Consider the following 21,857-nt stretch of genomic DNA (forward strand, 5'->3'; position numbering starts at 1 on the left):
TCTCCCTGGAATTTCTAGGCCCCAGGGTAAGGAGGAGATCAGGAGGTGTCCAGGGTCCAACATATAAACAGTCTTCAAGTTAACTGAATGCCTTCTGCAAACACCTTGACCATCCTATGACATCCAGAGTATGTCAGCTGGGATGGAGAAAGAGGCCATAGACCAAGCACTGGGCATGCCCTGCCAACAAGGCTTTGCTGGGCAGCCAGAGGGCAGCATTTTGTCACCAAGTACCTGGAAGGAAGGAATCCTCGAGAGGGGGCAAAAGCCCTGGAAACGGGGATGGGGCTGGAATAAGCAAGGACCATTAAAGTAAATCCCCTCCTTAAACATCATTCCCGGGACTTCCAAACCTTCTCAGATATTGTCAGCTCTGTCTGAACCCAAGAGGGAGTTTAGAGGAGACTCCCTCTCATCTCTACTTTGTAGGAACAGAATATCTCTTGGCCAAGAAAGGACAATCAAGTTGGATAAAAGGGGAAAAAATTTTCCCAAGGAGCTAGATAACAGTTTCTGCAGGAGGAAGGCAGAGAATTGCCACAGTGGCTTGCAACAATGACTCATCTCTCCAGGATTTTGTTTCTAGGACTGAAATAAAAAGGATCATTTGGTGGGGAAAATAAAAGACGGCTGAGCAAGAGGACCAGTGAGCAAGAGGCCTTGTGAAATAAGAAAAAATGGGCAGATAAGGTGAATGTTTTTAAATGGAACAAGTCTTTGACAATGACCTCAACCTTTGGGCAGGGTGGGATGGACTCCATGAGGCTTCCAAAACAATGCTTCTTGAATAAATTAATTGATAGAGCGGAGCTTGGGTCAGTCAGTTAAGCGTCTGCCTTCGGCTCAGGTCATGACCCCAGGGTCCTGGGATCGAGCCGCATTGGGCTCCCTGCTCAGCGGGGAGTCTGCTTCTCCCTCTCCCTCTGCCCATCCCCTTGCTCATGCTCTCTCTCAAATAAACAAAATCTTAAAAAAAAAAAGAAAGAGTAACTGAGAGAAGGATTAAGAGCTTGAGTTTAGGAGTCAAACAGACCTGAGTTGAAATCCTGTCCTCCTGAGCCTCAAGTTTATTGTCTTTATAATTGAAACATATCCCCCCTGGGATTATTATAGCAATTTCATGAGATAATATGATAATATATTCAAAATATCTAGTACTATGTCTGCTGTATTGTAGAGACTGAATAGAAGGTAGTGTTTATGACTTGCTTACGCGCCAGTAGAAAACAACATGAAGCTTCTCTGTTATCAAACATGGGGAGCATGTGGATTACACAGGCATAGCCCAGCGGTAGACGACAAAATCAGGCTGAACAGACAACTCAAATAGGAAAGAGTCTTTTGCAGTTTTTCTAGGCTGATGGCTTACAGTCACGTGGGACTCAATCCTAGTCCTTCTTTCTCACCTAGGTGAATTCTGATCTAGAAGCTGGAAAGGTATGACTATCAATCATGCTGTTACTGAGGAGAAGCAATTTGCTCTCTTTTCCAGGGTGCACTCTGGGCTGTGTTGACCAGTGGACAGGACTGGTGGGACCGAGTCCTGCTGAGTAGCTGCAACACTATTCCCTGATTGAGTGATTAGAGCTGAACTTCTGCGCTCTTCTCTAGTGTTATACAACCAGCACCCCCTGTGGGGGGCTGACCCTTAAAAAACGTTCTCTCTATGGAGGCTGGGGGCAGGAAGGAGGTGAGGGCCTCTGTGAGCACCCAAGCACTTCTAGATTCCGCATTTCTGCCAACCTCCTAACCAACTGTTACCCTCTTCTGTGAGCATTTATTATGCTCACACTATGTTTTGACTCCTTTTCTGTCTCTTGCATTTCCTGGCCCTAAAAAAAGTTTTTACATTTTAGGTGGAAAATCTTAAGGGGAAAAAAATGCTTGGGGGGTGGACTTTTTGTACTGGGGGCACTTAATTACAATGTGTTTATTTTTAGTCTGGGGAAAGAGACAAAGTCATTTAGGAATGTGAAGGAGTCATAAGCAAGAAGAAAGATGAATGGGAGGAAGAGAAGGGAAATGAATGACTAGGGGAGTCTGGGCAGCAGTTACCATTAGGGTAACTGAACAGATTTTCCCACTGGTCTGTCATGGCTAGGAAGAAGAAATTGGTCTCCCATCTTAGAGAAGAGCAGGCTGGAAATCTAACTTCACTGGAATTCCATGGGTAGTAACTTCTGGGAGGAGAAACCATCCTAATCCTTCCAGGGGAACTCAAACACTAAGATGTAAAGGTCTAAAGTACAGTTAAAATGCACTGACACCCGCATGTTTGCCCCTAAATCTGGGAATCCAGAGTTCAGAAAAGTGAATCACCTCGTCCTGGCCAGATGGGAGTGGCCAGGGATGGGAATGGAAAAGTTTGTTTGGCTATCACAGTGAGAAAGGTGGAGAGCCACAGGTTCAAGTAGAACTTGGTTTGGAGGAGAGGTCTGAGATGGGGAGCACGGAGTGAGTCAGTAACTTCTTTTACAGAGTTTGGGTCCCAAATGATTAAGTTGGACCAGGCTGCTTGAAGAATAAAGAGTTTTACGCTTTTAGGGCCATAGGATTTTTATTTTATCAGCTGGCTTACAATTACGAATTTCTAAGCTCTGGGAGCAGGAGAATATTCCCAGGGTTAGGTCCTCTCTCACCCTCCTACCTAATTTTGGATTAGGATAGCATGTAAATGGCTACAATCCCAAAAGATGAATTGAGGGAAGACAAACGAAATGATGTCACAGTACCTCCCGGAATTTTTACTACGAATATGATTAGTAAAATAATAAAGCTCCTAGAAGATAATACAGGAGAATATCTTTATGACCAAATGCCAGATACACATATTTTAAAATGCTAACCCTCATTAGAAATTAGGGAGATGCAAATTAAGACCATAATAAGATACTACTGTACGGGAGTCTAACTTGGTACAACCGCTCTGGAAAAAGTTTGGCATTATTCACCAAAGTTAAAGATATTCATAACCTATGACCCCTTATCATTCCCCAAAGAAATTCATGTTCATGATTGTTTATTTATAATATCTGAAAATTGTATACAACACTGTTCCAGACACTGTTGCTGTGTTTTAAACCACTCCAAACATAGAGGCATAAAACTACCACCATTTTGTTATGCTTATGGTTCTCTGAGTCCAGAGATCAGAAAGAAAGGGTCTAGAGGAGCTAGCTTATCTCAGCTCCGTAATGTGGCTTCTGCTGGGAGGCTCGAAGGCTGTGACTCAGCGGAGTCATCTAAAGGCTTTTTTATTCATGCATCTGGCTTTTGATGCCAGCTATTGGCAGGAATTCAGCTGGGGCTATTGGCCAAAACACCTGGATGCAGCCTATCTCTGTGGTAGCTTGGGCTTTCTCACAGCCTGGTGGCTGGATTCCCAGTGCAAGAATTCCAAAAGAACAAGTTAGCAGAAGTCCAAGGCATATTTTATGAAGTGACTTAAGAAATCATTTTCACTGTAGTCTATTGGCAAAGGCAGAGCAAAGGAGGGACATAGACTCCACGTCTTAATGGGAGGAAGCACGAGGTCACTTTGTAAGAAGAACACGTATGTTGAGAGATATGTCTGTGGCCATCTTTGGAAAATACAACCTGCCACAAACCAAATATCCATCGAAGTAGAATGGACAAATACATTGTGGTATATTCATTACAATGGAATACTATACAACAATGAAGATGAACACACAACAGCTATATAAAACGACGTGAATGAATCTCACAAACATAATGTTGAGCAAAAGAAGCCATAGGAAGGAATACATATTGTTTAATTTCAGTTATAAATTTTTAAAAACACAAAAAATTTATAGTTTTTTGAGATACATGCTTAGAGCAATAATTAGGAGAGTGGGTTCTGGGGATGATGGTGTCATTTTCTTGACTTGGGTGGTAATTATACTGGTGTTCACTTTGTGATTAATCACTAAATTGTACATTTTTGTTTGGGGCACCTTCCTGGTGTCTTATAGTTCATAATAAAATAAGAAAATGATTCCTATAATCATATAATGATTCTTTCAAAATAAGAAATGAATCTCTTGGCACTGAGAACTAGGTTTACTTGAAAAAGAATTCACTATGAACTTTAGAAACAGTAGCCAGCAAACTGACAGATCATTAAACTCTGTTAAAAATGCCATTGGGTTATTTTTAATGTCGATATATCTTCTTACCTTGCTATAATCAATATGCAGAACTCTTTCACATCCTCGTTTTTTACATTGCATTATAAAGATAGTTTACACACGTCATTTTTAATAGCTACCTAGTATTTCATTGTGTTTACATATTACACATTTTCTTAGCTATTTTCATATCTTTGGGACTGTGAATGACTTCAAATTTTCAAGATCATCATCATCATCCTCACCAAACTTCTTAAGAACTCCCTCAATCCCAGGCACTGTGAGTAGAACTTTTCATTCATTATCTCATTTAGTATCAGAACAACCTAATGAGACAGGTTCTATTTTTATTCCCATCTTACAGATAAGGAAACTGAGACTTGGAGAGGTCAAGTAACTTGCAAGTTTTGCAAAGTATAAGTTTCACAAACAGTTCATACTCTGGCAATCACATCCTAGTACCCTTACTCCCTACCCCTTTGTAGAACACTTGCTTTGGATTCCCCCCACCCTGACCTGGAACATTTTTTCCTGGGGATTTCTTAAAATGGAATTGCCAAGTTAAAAGTCTTAAGCAATTTTAGAAGCCTCTTATACATCCAGATTATTCTCTATACACTCTGAACCAATTTACAATGACATTGGGTGGGATTTAGTGAAGGGTCAGATTCATGTCAAGTTTGGGGAATCCAATTGTACAGCCTCTCCATACATCTTCCCTCAGCAAAATGGTATGTGCTGGTGAATGCCTTAATATTATTCTCTTCGCTCGACCCACTTAGAATCTCAAAGGCCTCGTTTTCCCTTTCTTAAATATTTTGGTTGACTGTCAGTACCTGGAAGGAAAGAATTAGTTATTTTTGCCCTCTTTTTCCAAGCATATTTTTTTCTTTATAATGATTGCAGTGTCCTCTCAAACTCTCACTGGATTACTATCCAGTAGTATTCCTTTAGGTTTTCTGTGAACTTTTTATTAGAAAGAGCCACATTTCTACATGTCTTTCAAAACTCTCCTAAAAACATCGCCCATTATCTTACTCATTGATTGCTCTTTAGGTAAGAGTCATGTAATAAAAACCTTCCAGAATTCAATGTCAAGGGAAATTTTGTCTCTTCCCATAAAATAATATGCTTCCTTTAATCAGATAGTGAGACTTATATAACATTAATGTGTCTTTTTTATTTTTGCCTTGGTTCGAATACCTCTAATCCAAATTTAAAGTTCAGCCATCATAATCATCCCATCCTGATTTTCTGATATTAGAATGTAAGCTCCCAGAAGGCAGAGATGTTTCCATTTTGTTCCTTGTTGCAGGGACAGAGCACCAGACAGAGGGGAGCTGCTCAAAGGCCTTGTATTGAGAAAGAGACTTTTTTTAAAAAAGCATGTAAACATCACAGAACTCGATGGTCGTTTAGCCTGTTTCAATTGCAGCATAAAGCAGCATCCTGTCCTCTAAAGTACTCTTAAGAGAGTAACTCTATTAACTGCTCTCCGCTGAACAACAAGGTGTAGTATAATTTTAGAATTATCTTGCCTTTTCATAAAATTATTTCTTACTGGAATTTATGCCGCCCTCAAATACATGAAACAAAGACTTGGGTAAAGAGAAAGAGAGTTGATTTTCTGACATCAAAATGTCTCTGTGATGTTTACATGGAATGTGGCTGAAATAGGGTGTACTTTTACTTGAAATAGCTGTCCTTTGAGTGAATTAAGCTGGAGGAAATCCGGAAAAGGGCACCTGATAAAAATGCCTAGATCGTCCTGAAGTTCACCTTGAGCAGACCCAGATGGTGAGTCCCTTCAAGCTGACCCCTGAACCCTGTCCTCTTCCCTCAGCGATCCCCTGCTCTTTCACCCCCAGCAGATGACACGCCTGCCTGGACTCTGGTCATTTACTGCTGGCAGCTCCAACCGCCACACATTCCAACTACCCTGTGTCTGTTCCCAAGCCCGGGGCCCAGTCCCCTACTCCTCATCTTGCCCCTACATTCCCAACCATCACCTCTCACGCCGATCCTAACCTCTTGCCATGCTTCTTCTGGGTCCCTCTGGCTCCTCAACTCTAACGGCTGACACTGGCTGTCCTGGTGGGGACCGTGCCAACCCACTCCCCACTCCAGAGTCCTGGCTGGGTTTGGATCAGCTGCTGGCTCTTCCAGGCCACAGACTCCCCGGAAAGGGCCTCATATCCAATCCCGGGGTCATGGCTCCCACAGGGACTCATCCCGTCTTCTGACTCCTAAGTTCTCCTACCTTCGTGTGCAAGATTGAGAATGTCCAACGTGACCATTTCATTGTCCTTCTTCTCTGCCACAAAATGTCTCTGCATCATTACATATCCCTCTCCCTTTGCTCTTGACTCCAAAGGACAGTTCTGTTAGAGTCCCTGTTAATGGATGGAAGAGCTGCAACCAGCCTGGGCCTTTGGATGACTATGTGACTGGGCTGTTCAGTCACCGAATAATTGTGAGTTCTTTTGTTTCTGCAACTGGTCTACCCTATCTAAGACAAGGGGCAAATGAAAGTTAAGGTATATGTGGTGGCCAGGGTTCAGGAAGGGGTGAGGACAGACAATTGCCGGCAGGAGTTAAATAAAATTCATGCCTCAGACGAACTATCTTGTGTCTGGAGCTGTCCGATGATAATAACCCCCACTATGACCCCCTTAAATTCCACCTTAAACACCCCGACGTTCTCAGTTGCAACTTCCAGAAAACCCACAAAAAAATATGTGACGGAAATAAGAGCCGAAAAGGGGAAGTAAGTAAGTCATCTCAGTCATTCAAACAGACTGACTACTTCCATTTAATTCAAAATACACTGAGTGCTTCTCCTTTCCAAGGCAGTACCAGGCCTAGGGAGGGAACGCAAAAGCCAACAAGACTCATAGGAGCCTGTTATCAGAAAGCTCAGAGGCCTGTTCAACTGTTACACAAATACCTTTGACACAGGAGGAGTATAGTGCACGAAACTGGGTAGGGGGAGCCCATGGGGTCTGGTGATACAGACGAGGTGGGGGTCACTTCTAGTTGCAGGTCTCTCAGAAGATTTTTATAGGAAAAGCTGTATCTGCACCGAATGGAAGGGCAATCCCAGGGGAGGGAATTGGGCCCTGGGTATATTTAGCCTGAGGTTTCTCGTGTAGTAGAGCTGCTGGGGCTCAGCGAGCAACACAGGGAGGGCAAGGCAGCACGTGTTTCTGTCCTGCAGTAGATAGAAGGGTTTTCCCCAGGCAAGGGGAGGAAGTCCATGTTCCCTCTACTCGCCTTAGTAGAGGAGGTGATAGCGAGGGCTAGAGTCCAGAGTCGGCGCAGACGAACACAGGCTTACTGCTTTGGGCTTTTTTAGTCTGGAAAGAACGAGGGGATGGTGTTTTCCCTTGAGAAGGGGAATGGGGCCTAGAAATAGGCCAGAGTTCTAGGAAGGGCAGACCAGGGCCAGAAGCAAAGAAGACGCCCAGGGCTCAGGCTGCCCCAGCACCCACGCTGGAATCCTTCTCCCTTGACAATCGAAAGGCCTTCCCAGCCTCCCCTGCGGCAAGCAGAAGCCTAGGTCAGGGACTTCTGGGAAGGCTTTTGCTTTCCTGATAAAAATGGGCAGATATTTCTGGTACTGGTCTCTTTCCTCTTTCTTGCCTTCTTCTTCTTATAGTGTCTGGAGCCAAAGCAGCTATTTTGCAACCACAAGGGAAAAGCTAAGAGGATTACAGAGATGCCCACCCTGAGATGGTTGAGCCTCTAAACAAATGCCTCCAATCTCTTGATCTGTGGAAGAAAAATGTATACTGAGCCTACGGTTCATGTAGTTGGTTATTCCTTGCTCAAACGTTCCTAACTCTCAAGTTTGCTAGCCAGCAACTTTAGGATTCTGGGGATAGAGAAAAAGGCATCCTTAGGTTCTGTCCTAGCTTGATCATCTATTTCAGTTTGCAGAGAGGAGACAGAGATTCAGAGCCACATGCTACCATCTGATAAAGATGGCACCACTGGCTGGAGCTCTCCTTATGCCTTTTTTCTTAGAGGTTCGAGTAAGGCAGGGAGGGTCCAAGGTGACAAAATGTGATGGTGGTTAAAATGATGGCTGTAGCAGGAGAAAAATCAATATACAATTATCTAAGGCTATTGAGAACCCAGAGGCATTGATGAATAGCATTTGGGAGAATGGAATTAAGGTTGGTCTTGCCATCAAATGACAACAGGACAGGGTATAAGGTTCACTCATTAACTAAAAGTTTTGAAACCATTGCCCAAATAATCATATAGTTGCATAAATGCATATGACACCTTTATAAATCCTTCACATTGACTTACTATATAGAGAGGGCAAATTGGGAAGAGTGCATTATCTTTCTTAGGTTGATATGAATTTTGTTCTAAGGTTCGTAAGTTTTGAGAAATAATGTCTAAGTCTCAAGCACAGGATAAATTGTTTCTTTTCTTTCTTTCTTTTTTTTTGCCAAAGAGGATTTAAGTTCTACTTTTAATGTTATATACTTATTTTGTTGTTTCCTAAGTTTTTTTTAAAAAATGATGCCTTATGCTGTCATGCATTTTAATCAAGTTTGGACTACACGAGGAATATAGAAATCACTTAATTTAAAAACTCATATAGAAAATCATGGTATCAGATATTCAAGTTTAATCAAGATTCAAGTTTAATCACCTAGACTGGTGCTGTGTAATACATTAGTCACTAGCCTCATGGGGTTGTTTAAACTTAAATTAATTAAAATTAAATAACATGAAAAATTCAGTCCCTCAGTGGCACTAGCCAAATTTCAAGTGCTCATTGGCCACGTGTGGCTGGTGGCTATTGTGTTGGGCAGAGCATACACGGAGGAGTCCATCATCACAGAAAGATCTTCTGACCAGGCCTGATCTGGACAACTTAGGTTTGTGAGGCTTTTCTTTTAAGTAAATGTACAGTGAAACTTTGTATTAGTCAGTGTGGACTGCCATAACAACACAGTGGCTGGCTTAAAAACAGAAATGTGTCTCAGCACTCTGGAGGCTGGAAGTCCAAGATCAAGGTGTCAGGGTTGTTCTGGTGAGAACTCTCTTGCTGGCTTGCAGACGGTCATCTTCTTGCTGTGTCCTCATGTGGCCTTTCCTCTGTGCATCTGCAGGGGCAAAGAGAGAAAGAGATCTGGTCTCTTCCTCTTCTTTAAGGACACCAATCCTATGAGGTTCAGGGTCTTACCTTATGACCTCATTTAACCTTAATTTCTTCCACAAAGGCCCTGTCTCCAAATACAGTCACACTGGGGGTTTGGGCTTCAACACAGGAGTCTGGGGGAGACACAATTCCATCCACAACCAACTCAGAAAAGAAGGAGGAGGAGGAGAAAAGGAAGGGAAGGAGGAAAAGTAGGTCAGGGCCAGATGGTAAAGGCCTCATGCACTACTAGGTGGAGTTGAAACTATCCTGAAACAGAAAGGGAGCGGTGGCGTGGTTGAGGAGGGATTCTATGTGACTGAGATCTGCATTTTAGAAAGAACACCAGGTTAACAGTGTGGAGGATGGGTTGAAGTTGGAGGTGGGTCAGGAAGAATGGAGGCAGCAGTTACTCTAATGGTGAGTTTTCTCCCTAAAGGAAGCTTACCAGAGAGTTGAAAACTCTTCCTTTGTCCAGCATCTAGATCCTACAAGTGCAGGTCTAGAGTGAGGAGGGCATGTCTGGCTACCTTAGAAGCAGGCTAGTCAAATACTTAAGAGCAGACTACAGTCAGAAAGTTCTGGGTTAAAATTTTGACACCATCCCTTATTAGCTATTGACCTAAAGTTGCCTGCCTTTTCAAAGCATTACTGTCCTTTGTGGAAAGAGATTGATTATATCCATTTCATAGGGCTGGGCTACGGATTAAATCATGTAATGCAGAGAAAAGCATTTAGCACAAAGTCTATTTAGTGTATATGTTTAGTGATCAATATATTTTGGTTATTATTACTACCACGGATGTATTTCTTAAATTTGCTCTCAAAGTGGGGCGCCTGGGTGGCTCAGTTGGTTAAGCATCTGCCTTCTGCTCAGGTCATGATCTTGGGGTCCAGGGATCGAGCCCCAGGTAGTGTTCCCTGATCAGTGGGGAATCTGCTTCTCCCTCTCCCTCTGCCCCTCTGCAAGCACCCGCACCCCTCCCCCCAGGTTGTGCTCTCTCTCACTCTCTCTTGCTCTCCCAAATAAATAAACAAAATATTTTTTTAAATTTTTGCTCTCGGGGCACCTGGGTGGCTCAGTCAGTTAAGGGTCTGCCTTCGGCTCAGGTCATGATCCCAGGGTCCTGGGATCGAGCCCCTCATCAGGCTCCCTGCTCAGTGGGGAGTCTGCTTCTCCCTCTCCCTCTGCTCCTCCCCCAACTCATGCTCTCTCTCTCTCAAATAAATAAATAATCTTAAAAATAAAAAAAAATTTGCTCCCAAAGGAGTATAAGAAGCAAGGTGTTTTGGGCGTCTGGGTGGCTCAGTTGGTTAAGCGACTGCCTTCGGCTCAGGTCATGATCCTGGAGTCCCTGGATCGAGTCCCGCATCAGGCTTCCTGCTCGGCAGGGAGTCTGCTTCGTCCTCTGACCCTATCCCCTCTCAGGTGTTCTCTCTCTCTCATTCTCTCTCTCTCAAATAAATAAATAAAATCTTTAAAAAAAAAAAAAAAAGAAGCAAGGTGTTTTGTTTGTTTAAATGAATCTTGTCCATCTCTAGTCTGTGTGTGTGTGTGTGTGTGTGTGTGTGTGTTCTCCACCACACAGAAGGAGTCACCTTTAAGGACTTCAAAGTCTCTCTCTCTTTCTCTCTCTTTTTTGTAAGCAGCTCCACTTATCTGAGTAAATAGCTTGTAAATAAATCATTGGTAAACATTACAAAATTAAATACATTTTCAAAATCTTGCCAGTATACATAAAATTCACAAACACAGATCCTTTAAAAAATAAAATATATTCAGGGCACCCATGGTATAAAACGCCTGGCCCCTGTCTGAGGACAGGACCACCTAGAGACATCTTACAGCAGGTGTGGTTTCTGTGGGGAGGTGGGAGTGAGGGCTCCTGGAGGGAAAGAAATTTGTACTCTGGCTTTTTACCCCATCCACATGCATCTGAATTTTGATCCTTCTCCAAGCGGCTGCTATATAACTGAGAGAGACAGCTTAGGTACATCCAGGCCTAGCTCCAAGCAAGGGATTGGGGTGCACAATTCGGAACAGGAGCTAGAGTTCTTATTATATTCCACTGAGAGAAACCAGAGATGCAATCTCCACTGTGTTTCCAAACCAGCAAATGCTCCTGTATTAACTTTCTTGAGAGGAGGTGAGGCTTTCTTACCTCTACACCTGCTCAATGCTCAGTTCACCCCCTCTGGTCTGATGCTGCCTGGGCACAGAAGTGACCAGTGTCTACTTCTAAGGAGGACCAAAGTCTCTTTCCTTCCTATAAAAGCAAATTGATCATGAGCTTTAGAGTCACAAGAACTGGTGTCAAATCTTTTCTCTGCCACTTATTAGCTCTGTGATCTTCAACAAACATCCTACATGAGTTTCTAGCTCCTTATAGGTAAAATGTGTATGATAATACTTTTCTCTCATTCATTTATTAACAAATATTGACTGACCAGCTATCCGTGCCAGACATTGGGCTGGGAATTCCACTGTAAATAAGTCAGAGTGAGTCTGATGACATTTTAGAGGGCAAAGAGACAATTATGTTCCAATCTGATAAGTGCTTTGATAGACCAAAAATAGGAGGAAAGAGAACTGAACCTGTCATTCTTCTCAATGCCTTTCAGGGGAGGCACTGTGATTTCTAAGTGGGAAATTGAAGGATGGGGAGGGGGTAGCCATGTGAAGTGAGTGGGGGTGGGGAGGAGGACAGAGGGGTGGAAAGAGTGATTGGGGCAGACACAAAAGTATGCAGAAAAGGCCTGAAGGCAAAGGAGTGTTTCCTAGAGAGACCAAAACCAAGTTCACTTGGCCTGTATGGCTGTTTAAAGAGTAGAACTGTGAGAGGAGATCTGGTGTGAAGAAATCACAGGAGGGAATTGAGGAGAAGAGAAAGTGGCATTAGAAATGTCACTTTGGGGGCCCTGGGTGGCTCATTTGGTTAAGCATCGGACTCTTGATTTCAGCTTGGGTTGTGATCTCAGGGTTGTGGGATCAAGCCCTGAATCAAGCTCTGTATCAAGCCTGCATTGGGCTCCGTGCTCAGCAGGGATTCTGCTGCTCTCCCTCTCTCTCCCTTGGCCTTGTGCATGTGCGCTCTCTCTCTCTCTCAAATAAAAAAATAAATCTTAAAAAAAAAATGTCACTTTGGCTGCAGTAGGAAGAATGAATGGATGTAGGTAAGGAAGACTGGTGTCAGGGAGCTCTATTATAAACCTGTGCAGCAGTCCAAGTAAAAAATATGCCAAGTTTAAGCAATAGGAGATTTTTAATAATAATCATAAAATATTTAACACATGGATGATCCAGACAGTCTTCTATGTGTTTAGCATATACTAATTCATATAACCCTCAAGCCCAGAACAACCCTAGGAGGTAGATCCTATTATCATCTTTATTTTACAGAAGAGACATCCATCAAATAGAGATACTATATAACTTGCTCAAGGCATACAGTGTTGGGATGTGAACCCAGGTGGTCTGTTCCCAGGGCATGTGGGATTGATTATGCCCCTGTGGATCTAACAGATTTTAGAGGTTGACTAAGAAGTGGGGAATGAATAAGAGGCAGAGTCACTGATGATCTCCAGATTTCTGGCTTGCAACTGGGTAAATTTTGGTGTCATTATTTGGGCTGTGACACATACTAGGGAAGAGCGGGTTTGGGAGGAAAGATAATTGAGTTCCTTGTGAGACATGTTCAATTTGAATTCCCAAGGTGACAGCCATGGGCATATATCCAGAGTATTGTTGAACATAGAATTTGGAGCCCAAGAGAGAGATTTCAACAGGAGTTATATACCTATATTTGGGAATCCTTAGCATACAGCCAGGGGAGTGGCTAAGATGTCTTAGGAAGAATGTTTCAAATTAGAAAGGAAGATGCTTTTAGAAGAACCCAGAGGAACATCCATATTAAGTGCAAGCAAAAGAAGAGTTATTCACAATGGAGATAAGGAGGAGCAGCTAGATAGATGGGAAGAATAGAAGGAATATGGGAAGGAAAAAGGCATTTCAAGGAGCAAATATTGTCAAGCTTTATAGAGGCTCAGCAAAGTGAGGTGTGAAAAGTGTCCACTGAATGTAGTGATGAGGAGGTCAATATTAACCTTGGAGAGAACAGTTTCGGTAAATTGATAAGAGCAATAGAGTGCAGTGTGCTGATGGCTGATTGCAGGGTGAGGATGTGCAAGGCAACAAACATAAAAAATTTCACCAAGAGTGTTTGCCTGTGAGGGGAGGAGGAGAGCTACTAAAAGAGGGATGTGGAATAAAGGAAAGATTTATTTATTTTCACTATGCAAGAAATTTGAGAATATTTAAATGCTAATAAGAAGAATCCAGGATAAACCGAGAAGCTATAAAAACAGGAGAGGGAATTATCTATGAATAGAGTCCTTGGGGCATCTGACTGGCTCAGTCAGTGAAGCTTGCGACTCTTGATCCTGGGGTTGTGAGTTCAAGGCCCGCATTGGGTGTGGAGATTACTTAAATTAAAAAAAAAAAAAAAGTCCTTGACAAGGTGGAGGGGGTAGATCCAGAACATAGATGGAGGGGTTAGCCTAAGCAGTAGGAGGATGGTTTTTCTTTGTAACAAGGGAGAAGACGAGGAATGAGAAGGAAGGTAAGTTTTCAGATTTGGTGGTGGGAAATGAAGGGCGTTCTTGATGGCTTTTATTATCTCTCCCAAGTAGAAGGCCTACCACTATTTGAGAGTGTGGGAGCCAGTGGAATTGGAGTTAAAAGGAAAAGAGGTTTAAAATAGCCTGATTTTTATTTTACTTTATTTTTAATATACATATTTTTGCATCCTCCCTCTCCCCACAGAGTCACTGATTTTTAGGGCAGTGAAACTACTCTGTCTGATGCCAAAATGGTGGATACATGTCATTATACATTTGTTCAAACCCAGAATGTACAACATCAAGAGTGAACCCTAATGTAAATTATGGACTTTGGGTGATGATTATGTGTCAATGTAGGTTCATCAACTGTAGAAAGTGCACCGCTCTGGTGAGGGGTGTTGATAATGGGGGAGGCTATGCATGTGTATGGGCAGGGACTATATGGGAAATCTCTGTACCTTCCCCTCAATATTGCTTTGAGCCTAAAACCGCTCTAAAAAAATAAAGTTAATTAAACAACAACAACCACACCTATTGGCCAAAGTGGCTGAGGAAACAGAAGAACTCCAGGCAATGTGTGAGGGCCCATGAATTCACCAGGCCACCAACCTGCACAGATGAGGAGTGTTTTCTCTAGCTAAGTGGTAGGTTTGGAGAAGGCAGAGAGATCTAGAATTGGAATTTTGACAGGTAGGCCCGATGGAAGAAAACAGGGATTAGAGATGAGGATACTGAGAAGAGGGGGCAAAAATGACAGTCTAACCAAGGATTCAGGAGAAAGCAGAAGGGAATTGATTACAGAGAGATTCAGGGACTTTGAATTCTATGTAAAGCTAAAGAATAGTGTGTGATTGGCAGCCCCTAAGATGATCGCCAGTGATCCTGCCTCCTGGTATTCGTGCCCTTGTGCAATCCTCTCCCCTTGAGGGTGGGCCCGACCGAGAGACTTTTCTAATGAATAATAGCATATGGCCAAAGTGATGGGATGTTACTTCTGAGATTAGGTTCAGAAAGACTGGTTTGCTTGTCCTCTCTTGCTCTCTCATTTGCCTGCTCTGATAGAAACCATCTACCATGTGAGTTGCCCCATGCAGAGACCCACCAGCAAGGAACTGAGGCCTTCAGTCCAAAGCTCTTGGGGAACTGAATCCTGCCAATGATGACATGAGTGAGCTTGGAAGCAGATCCTCCCCATCAGGTAACAGACCTTCATGACACCACAACTGCCACTGACGCCTTGATGGCAGCCTTGTGAGAGACCTTGAGGTAAAGGCACTCAGCTAAGCCATGCAGATTCCTGACAAAAATGGTGAGATAATAAATGCTCATTGCTTAATACTTAAATTTTGGGGTAAATTGTTATGCAGCAATAGATAACTAATACAAGGTATAAGAGAAGTTACTGAGTGAGAAGGGAGAGAGGGCAGTAATTATGATCAGATAATGGGGGGTCTGGGGTTCACAATTTCAGCCATGGAACAGCTGCCATACTTCATCCCTACCGAAGAGGGTGGCTAAATTGGCACAGGGGTCAAGTTCCTTGAAGATGAGGTCAAGGAGCTGAGACGCCAGGGTATTGGACAAGTCAGGTTCATAAATGTTTAAGTCATTCAGGGTCACTGGGTGCGGAAGTATGCACCAGATGTTGATTTCAACCAATGACAAGGTGGCCGTTGAGGCAGAGAAGACAACAACTTCAATGAGATAGTGGTATAAATCAGGTGGAATGAGCCTTCCCAAAGTTGTTTTTTTTAAGAGGTTGGCAAATTAATGGGATGCAAGGGGCAGCACTAAGGATCTAGGACGATGCTGACCCCCAAAACTTGACCCTGGGATATGTGAAATGTGGAAGCATAGACAACCTCTTCTCAAAAGAGCTACAGGGTAAGTGGTGTCCTCAGTGTGGAGCCACATTTGAAGATTAAGTGGCTTAAAGGAAAGGTCCTTGGCTCCACATAGTGGGCACAGGACAAATACTAGCTGTCTCTAAACATTCATTTAAACATTTGTATGCCCTCGCTCTGTACCCCTCCCCCAATCTCTTTATTCAAAAGAGACTAGGTCCAGGTAAAGGGATGGGATGAGGCGGTTGGGGGCGGCGTAGCTCATCACAAGAGGTCTAGGGACTCTCTCCTCCAGGCCCAGGGAAGAGTTTGTACCAAGGCTTTCCCTAACTTCATTAGCGAAACTAGGAAGAGCCCGAAAACGAGGGTCATTCTCCCGCGTGCACACGGCACATCACCCCCTAAGAGACATTTATTTCTCCCACCAACGAACATTAATCGAGACCCTTACAAGTGCGAGATACCGGCGACACAAACACGAACGAGACACACTCCCGAATACAGGGAAGGCGCCAGGCCGCGTTGCCTGTCAGCGCCAACATCCGTAGATTTCACGATGCTCAGACTTTTCCAGGTTCTCCCCACATTTTTAGCTGAGGTAAAATGTCGGAATTAGGTGTGCAGCCGGTACGAGACCCTTTCAGGTCTTTCCCTCCATGGCTCCGGATTCCCCAGTCCGCACTCCCCAATCCGGCTGCGCCCTCCAGGAACGCGGCAAGTCCACGTGGGCTCCCCGGTGGCCCGCGGGGCGGGGCGCAATAGGCGGGGCCAGGCCGGAGGGCGAGGCTGGCCCCACCCCCGGGGCTCCCATGGCCCCCCGCGCCCCGCGGCCAGATGCTGACGTGTCCTTTCCTTCCCACTACACCTCCCGACACTACCTACTACGGCTGCCCCGGAAGTCCCGCCCCATACTTAGCCCGTCACCGCAAATCAGCTCTTTCAGCGCTTCCTGGAGCTTGCCTCGCGTTTAGGGACTAAAGGGCGGGGTTCCGCGACCAGGGTGCCTATTGGTTTGAGGTCCGGCGGGCTCTGGGCGCTAATTGGCCGGAGGGCGGTGGCGCTCTGGCACGCTTGCGCGGCGAGTAGAACGTGTGGCGGCGGCGGCGGAGAACGCGTCTCCTCTTTTGCTCCCAGTCCGGTTGCTGCTCTTGTGAGCGCCCGGCGAGTCCGTGCCGTCCATTGCCCGAAACCCGTCGCTTGCCAGCTCTCTGCCGCGGCGGCCTCCCACCAACACCGACACCCACATTGACACCTCCAAGCCGGCCCACTGCCTTACTTGCTGCCGTTCCATCTCTACACATGGCCTCCTCCGCGCAGAGCGGCGGCACCTCCGGGGGACCCGCGGTCCCCACCGTGCAGCGGGGCATCGTCAAGATGGTGAGAGCGGGGCCCGAGACACTGACCCCATCGCCCGCCTCCGGGCGGGTTTTGGCGCCGGCTCCTCTTCCCCTTCCGCGAGTCTGCATGGTCTCCCAGATCCCCTTTCCTCTGTCCCTTTCCTTACTTTTCACCCATTCTCGGAATTCCCTTCCTAGACGGAACCCGACACGAAATCCCCTTGGTACTTTGCTTCCCGGACACCCTGGCATCAAGGGTCACGGTGATTTCCGTGGTCGCGGCACTCAGATCTGCTGTTTACCTGGACAGATCGGTTACTTGATTGATTAACGGGGGTAATAAGTTGATAGCTGCCCTCCCATCGCCCCGTTCTTCTGTCCATTTTGACATCTGCTGAGCAGTGTGCAGCTGTTCGACATCCTGACATCCGCTCTTCCCTGAAACTAAGAGCATTTGGCCATCTTGAAGTTTTTCAGTTTCCACTGACGCTCACTTACTTACTCCCAAGTTTTCTCGCTCTTTGGCCCTCATATGCCGTCTTTTTCTCTCCACCTCTTCTGTCAAGTGTGTAGTCCCGAAAGCTCTTAGTATTTGTTCTCCCTCTCCTTTTGACCCTTAAATGCTAGTCCAGTAGGAATTTTAGCGATCGTTATTTTTCCCTCACCCCTTACACATAAGGAGAGTGGTTCGAAGAGGGCAGTGACTTGCCTAAGGTCATCACGTGGTGGCTTGGATCGGAGCCAGGACCGGGGCTCAAGTGTTCGGATTCCCGGTCCACGGCCCTAAGACTAGATTCTGCCTGATTTTATATCCCTTCACTCCCTACATTCTTGAATTTTGAATTTAAAACCCTGCAAGACTAATTTTTAAAAAATTTACTCTCCGGCTCCATGATAATTTTGTAGTATAAATTCTCTTTATCACTTGTCACCTCTGTTCTCCCCCCAACCCTCCCAAATCTTGGAACTTGACGTTTCTTGTTTGTTAACAGATTTTCCAGTTGTGATGACTGCAGACTAATAGACTTTCAGACATTTCAGACTTCAGTACTGACTTCCTTCTGGAACAGCAAATACCCTTTATGACATTTTCTCTCAAAGTTCCACAGTTTTTTGCAGTTGCAGAAAGTTTAAAAAACATTGTTTTCTTGGCTTATTGTCAGGGTTAAAATGTTCTTTAGTTTGTGTGTGTGTGTGTGTGTGTGTGTGTAAATTTTTGAGATTTTTTTTCTCCAGCCTTATTCTCATGTATTCATTTCTTAGGTAAAATTCTGCCACCAGCTGAGATTCCCAGGGTTTTCAGTATTGCTTTTCTCCTTCATGTGTAAATGGAAGGTCAATTTATTAGAAGCTGAATGAGAAGGGAATTTCCAAGGTCCACATATTTTTGCCTCTTCGAATTTTGATCTGTCCCATGAGTAGCTCCTTTTAGATTAGTTTTTTCATTTGCACTGATCTTTCCCTTCACCATAAGAACACACCATCGCTTGGCAGTCTGGTGGTGGAATTGGCAGGATTGAGTGGATCTTTCTGAATTTTTTCCTTCACTAAGGCTTGAATTTTTCTTAAAGGTCCCTCTTATTTGTGGGGTAGGAGTGGAATGAGGCTGAATATATTTTTGCTTCTATCAATGCTAGAGGCTTCCAGGGCATTTGGATTCTATGAGGTGACCATGCCCACAGTTTACCCCCATGGATACTGAATATCAACAATCATTTATTTATTAAGGGTCGTGTCTTGTGCTGAGTATTCTGTTTGTATTATTTCATTTATGCCACCTAACAAGTAGATAGCATTGTTGGTTACAGTTTACAGATGTGTGATCTGAGGTTTAGAAAGAATAGTTCACCCAAGGACAGGCACTTTTACTGGCAATAAGAGGCAGAGCTGGGACTTGAACCCAGGACTGGCTGCCATAGCAAGTGCTGTTCGACATCATGCTATGCTGCTTCTGCCTCCAGGGCATGATTTTATAATGTGGAGGGTGGGGCCAGTGATGCATGACCACAAAATTGCAGGAAAGTGAAGCTGACTGTAATCAAGTTGAGGAAAGATTAGATGTTACTCCTTGTCTTATCCTCGAGCTGTTATTGTGGTGAGTGACTTCATTTAGTGCTTATGGTCATTATGTGCATAGGAGTGTGGTGTAGAAGACACATTTGAATCTGGGAGGAAACTTTTAAAATTCAGCCCTTGGTGGGGCTCCTGGGTGGCTCAGTCAGTTAAGCATCTGCCTTTGGCACAGGTCATGATCCTGGGGTCCTGGGATCAGCTCACTGCTCGGCAGGGAGCCTGCCTCTCTCTCTCCCTCTGCCTCTCCCCCAGCTTGTGCTCTGTCTCTCTCTCTCACTCTCTCAAATAAATTAATAAAATCTTACAAAGAAGAAAAAAAAAGAAAATTCAGCCAGTGAGTAGTCTATTCTTTTCTGTGACCAAACTGCAGGGATGGGTGGGTGAGTTGCAGGTAGGGGTTAGGGGAGGGAAGCCAGGTGAACTGCAGGGCGACAGGCAGATTTGTGCCAGGAGTAGAAGCCTTGTCTGGAATGAAAAATCGACCACTGGCAAATTGCTCTGTGTGACGCTCTTCTGCTACGCAAAGTTGTATTTTCCTGGAGAGTAATCATTTCCAGTGGTACTAGGAACTGCTTTGTTAAGAACTACGAAGGAAAATGGAGCTCTGTGACAGGACAGTGAGAAGGAAATAGTTTGGAGAATTGGAACATGGTTACTGCCTTTTGGGAGAGGGGTAGAGCCTGGAATACTGACTAACCAGAGGTGCGCTTTTCAAGGGAGCCCTCCATATTTGTCTGGACTCAGGCTGAGCTGCAGGTCTGAAACGGTATAGGGATGAGCTTTGCTGCAGTAAAGAAGAATAGTCTTTCCTCTTTTTGGGGGGGCAAAAATGAGATAGAGTCATGGAAGGTGCAAGTTTCTTCTGGTCTCTGCCTTCTAATCCAAGTAAGTCCTGTTACTTTTTTCTTTTTTTTTAAGGTTAAAGAAGAAAGTACTCAGAAATCAAGTTGTAAAAAATCTTTCCATTTGACCAGTTTTAAAAAATGATGGTGAAGGTAGAGGCTGTGTCTGCTTTTGAGAGTGGGAGCAGAGAGACAGAAACAGTTGGTTCTGGAATGTGTTTAAGGAGGAAGTGGGCAGTAAGTTGACACAAGCATTTTGGAGCTGTTCTGTTACTGAAAAGGCAGTGAGGATGATGGAAAAACTGAAGGTGGATTTATATTTCCTGAGTTGGGATGAGACTGGCAAGTGTGTGGGCAGACAAAATATAACCTGGAAAAGTAAATGTCCCTGTCAAATCAGATACTATTTTCTCAAAACCCTGAAGGATTCTAACTCTGGATTTTTTTTTTAAAATAATTTGCTAGACTTTCTTTAGCTGCAACAGATTATTATCAGCACATGATAAATAGATGAGATTGGGAGAAGTCTTGGGGTACTTAGTGTAAAATTTGGTTACTCCACTTAGCAGCTACTTAGAGATGGCTGTTTTCTCCGGTCTTACACACCTGATTTACTTTGTGTTGTGGGGATAGAGCCCTTTTCTATGTCTTTTCACTCTGTCCCATTCTAACTCGGTGTGTTTGCGTGTCTTTTCAAGCAGGAGCCACCCGGGTTGCTTTCAGGACAGCCGAATGAGTCTTCCACAGTTCTGGAATCTTTTGTGCTTATCAGAAGCAGCTGTGGAAGCGCGTTATCTTACCCTGCTTATGGTGTGAAAGGCCAAAGGGAGGATAATGCGAAATCTCCGTTCATTTCATCCTGCCCCACTTAATTGCCTAAAGGAGAAAGGAATCCCTCTGTCAGTCTTTGGTTTTAGGCTAAGAACCATGATTCTCACTGGGTGACTAACGCAGAGGGGCATCAAAAGGAGGAGATGGCCACAGTTTCCTCCTTCAACAGGAATTGTGCTGCCAGGTTGTTCTAAAGTGGGATATAGACTTCCTAGTGAGTAGCTTAGTGGAAATTTCTCCAGTGTGCAGCTTGTAGGAAATGCTACCTGTAATTTAGGTTATTATAGCTAACTGTTTCTTAGGTTTCTGAACTAAGAAGTATGTGTCTTTCCAGAGTGTAGTGGGGACAAAGAGTAGTAGTCCATTGATCTGCTCCTTCCTACATGTACTTAGCTCATGCAGACTGAAAGAAAAAAACATCTTTCCTAACCTACTTAAAATACTCTTATTCTACTACTCACAGACAAGGTAGCTGAATAACAGTATTTTAGTAGAGCCATTCGCAAAGAACTAGGTAGAATAGGATGGAAGGCTTTTCCCTGTAGTCTTAAAATTGCCCACTTCTCAGCAGGTGAGCATGGTAGCTTTCACTCAAGATTGTAAGTAAAGGAGCACTAAGTTTCTACTGTATCTTAAATGTTTTCTGTCATTTTTTTTTCTGCATGAAAAGAAAGCATCCAGCTGGCCGCTGCCATACACTAATGATACAGAGTGGTGAGCAATCATACTTCCTTTCTTTCTTGAATAAACTTTATTGATCATCTGCTGTGTCAAGCTTTATGTGGATATTGGAGAAACAATGGTAAAAAGTAGATCAGATTCCTGCCCTTACGGTTTATGGAGGAGACAGACAATAAAAAAGTAAACAAGAAATAAGCATGATATTATAAGATAATGATTTCTGGGGAATGGGACAGAGTGGTTGGGAGCAAGGGAAGGGGTGGCTCCCATAGATGAGGTGTTTAGGAAAGGCTTCTCTCAGCATTTGTGCTGAGATCTGATGGACAGCTAACAAC

At 44.1% G+C, this 21,857-nt stretch overlaps 1 protein-coding gene and 1 long non-coding RNA gene across 2 annotated transcripts in view; one reads left to right on the plus strand and one right to left on the minus strand.

The window, feature by feature from the left end:
- Window positions 1-8,776: 8,776 nt before the first annotated feature.
- On the minus strand, window positions 8,777-16,586 carry LOC118541750 (uncharacterized). The gene is made up of 2 exons (XR_004920237.2): window positions 16,210-16,586; window positions 8,777-9,259 (listed from the first exon to the last, which is right to left on the minus strand). It is a non-coding gene; the product is annotated as an uncharacterized LOC118541750 (long non-coding RNA).
- A 236-nt stretch (window positions 16,587-16,822) lies between these two features.
- SND1 (staphylococcal nuclease and tudor domain containing 1) overlaps window positions 16,823-21,857 on the plus strand; it is a 407,421-nt gene continuing 402,386 nt past the window's right edge. The window contains exon 1 of the mRNA XM_078059536.1: window positions 16,823-17,135. Within this exon, the coding sequence (XP_077915662.1) occupies window positions 17,058-17,135 (78 nt within the window). The 5' untranslated portion in view covers window positions 16,823-17,057. The remainder of the gene's footprint in view (window positions 17,136-21,857) is intronic.

The sequence above is a fragment of the Halichoerus grypus genome, chromosome 12 (assembly GCF_964656455.1).
Source record: "Halichoerus grypus chromosome 12, mHalGry1.hap1.1, whole genome shotgun sequence".
Taxonomy (NCBI): domain Eukaryota; kingdom Metazoa; phylum Chordata; class Mammalia; order Carnivora; family Phocidae; genus Halichoerus; species Halichoerus grypus.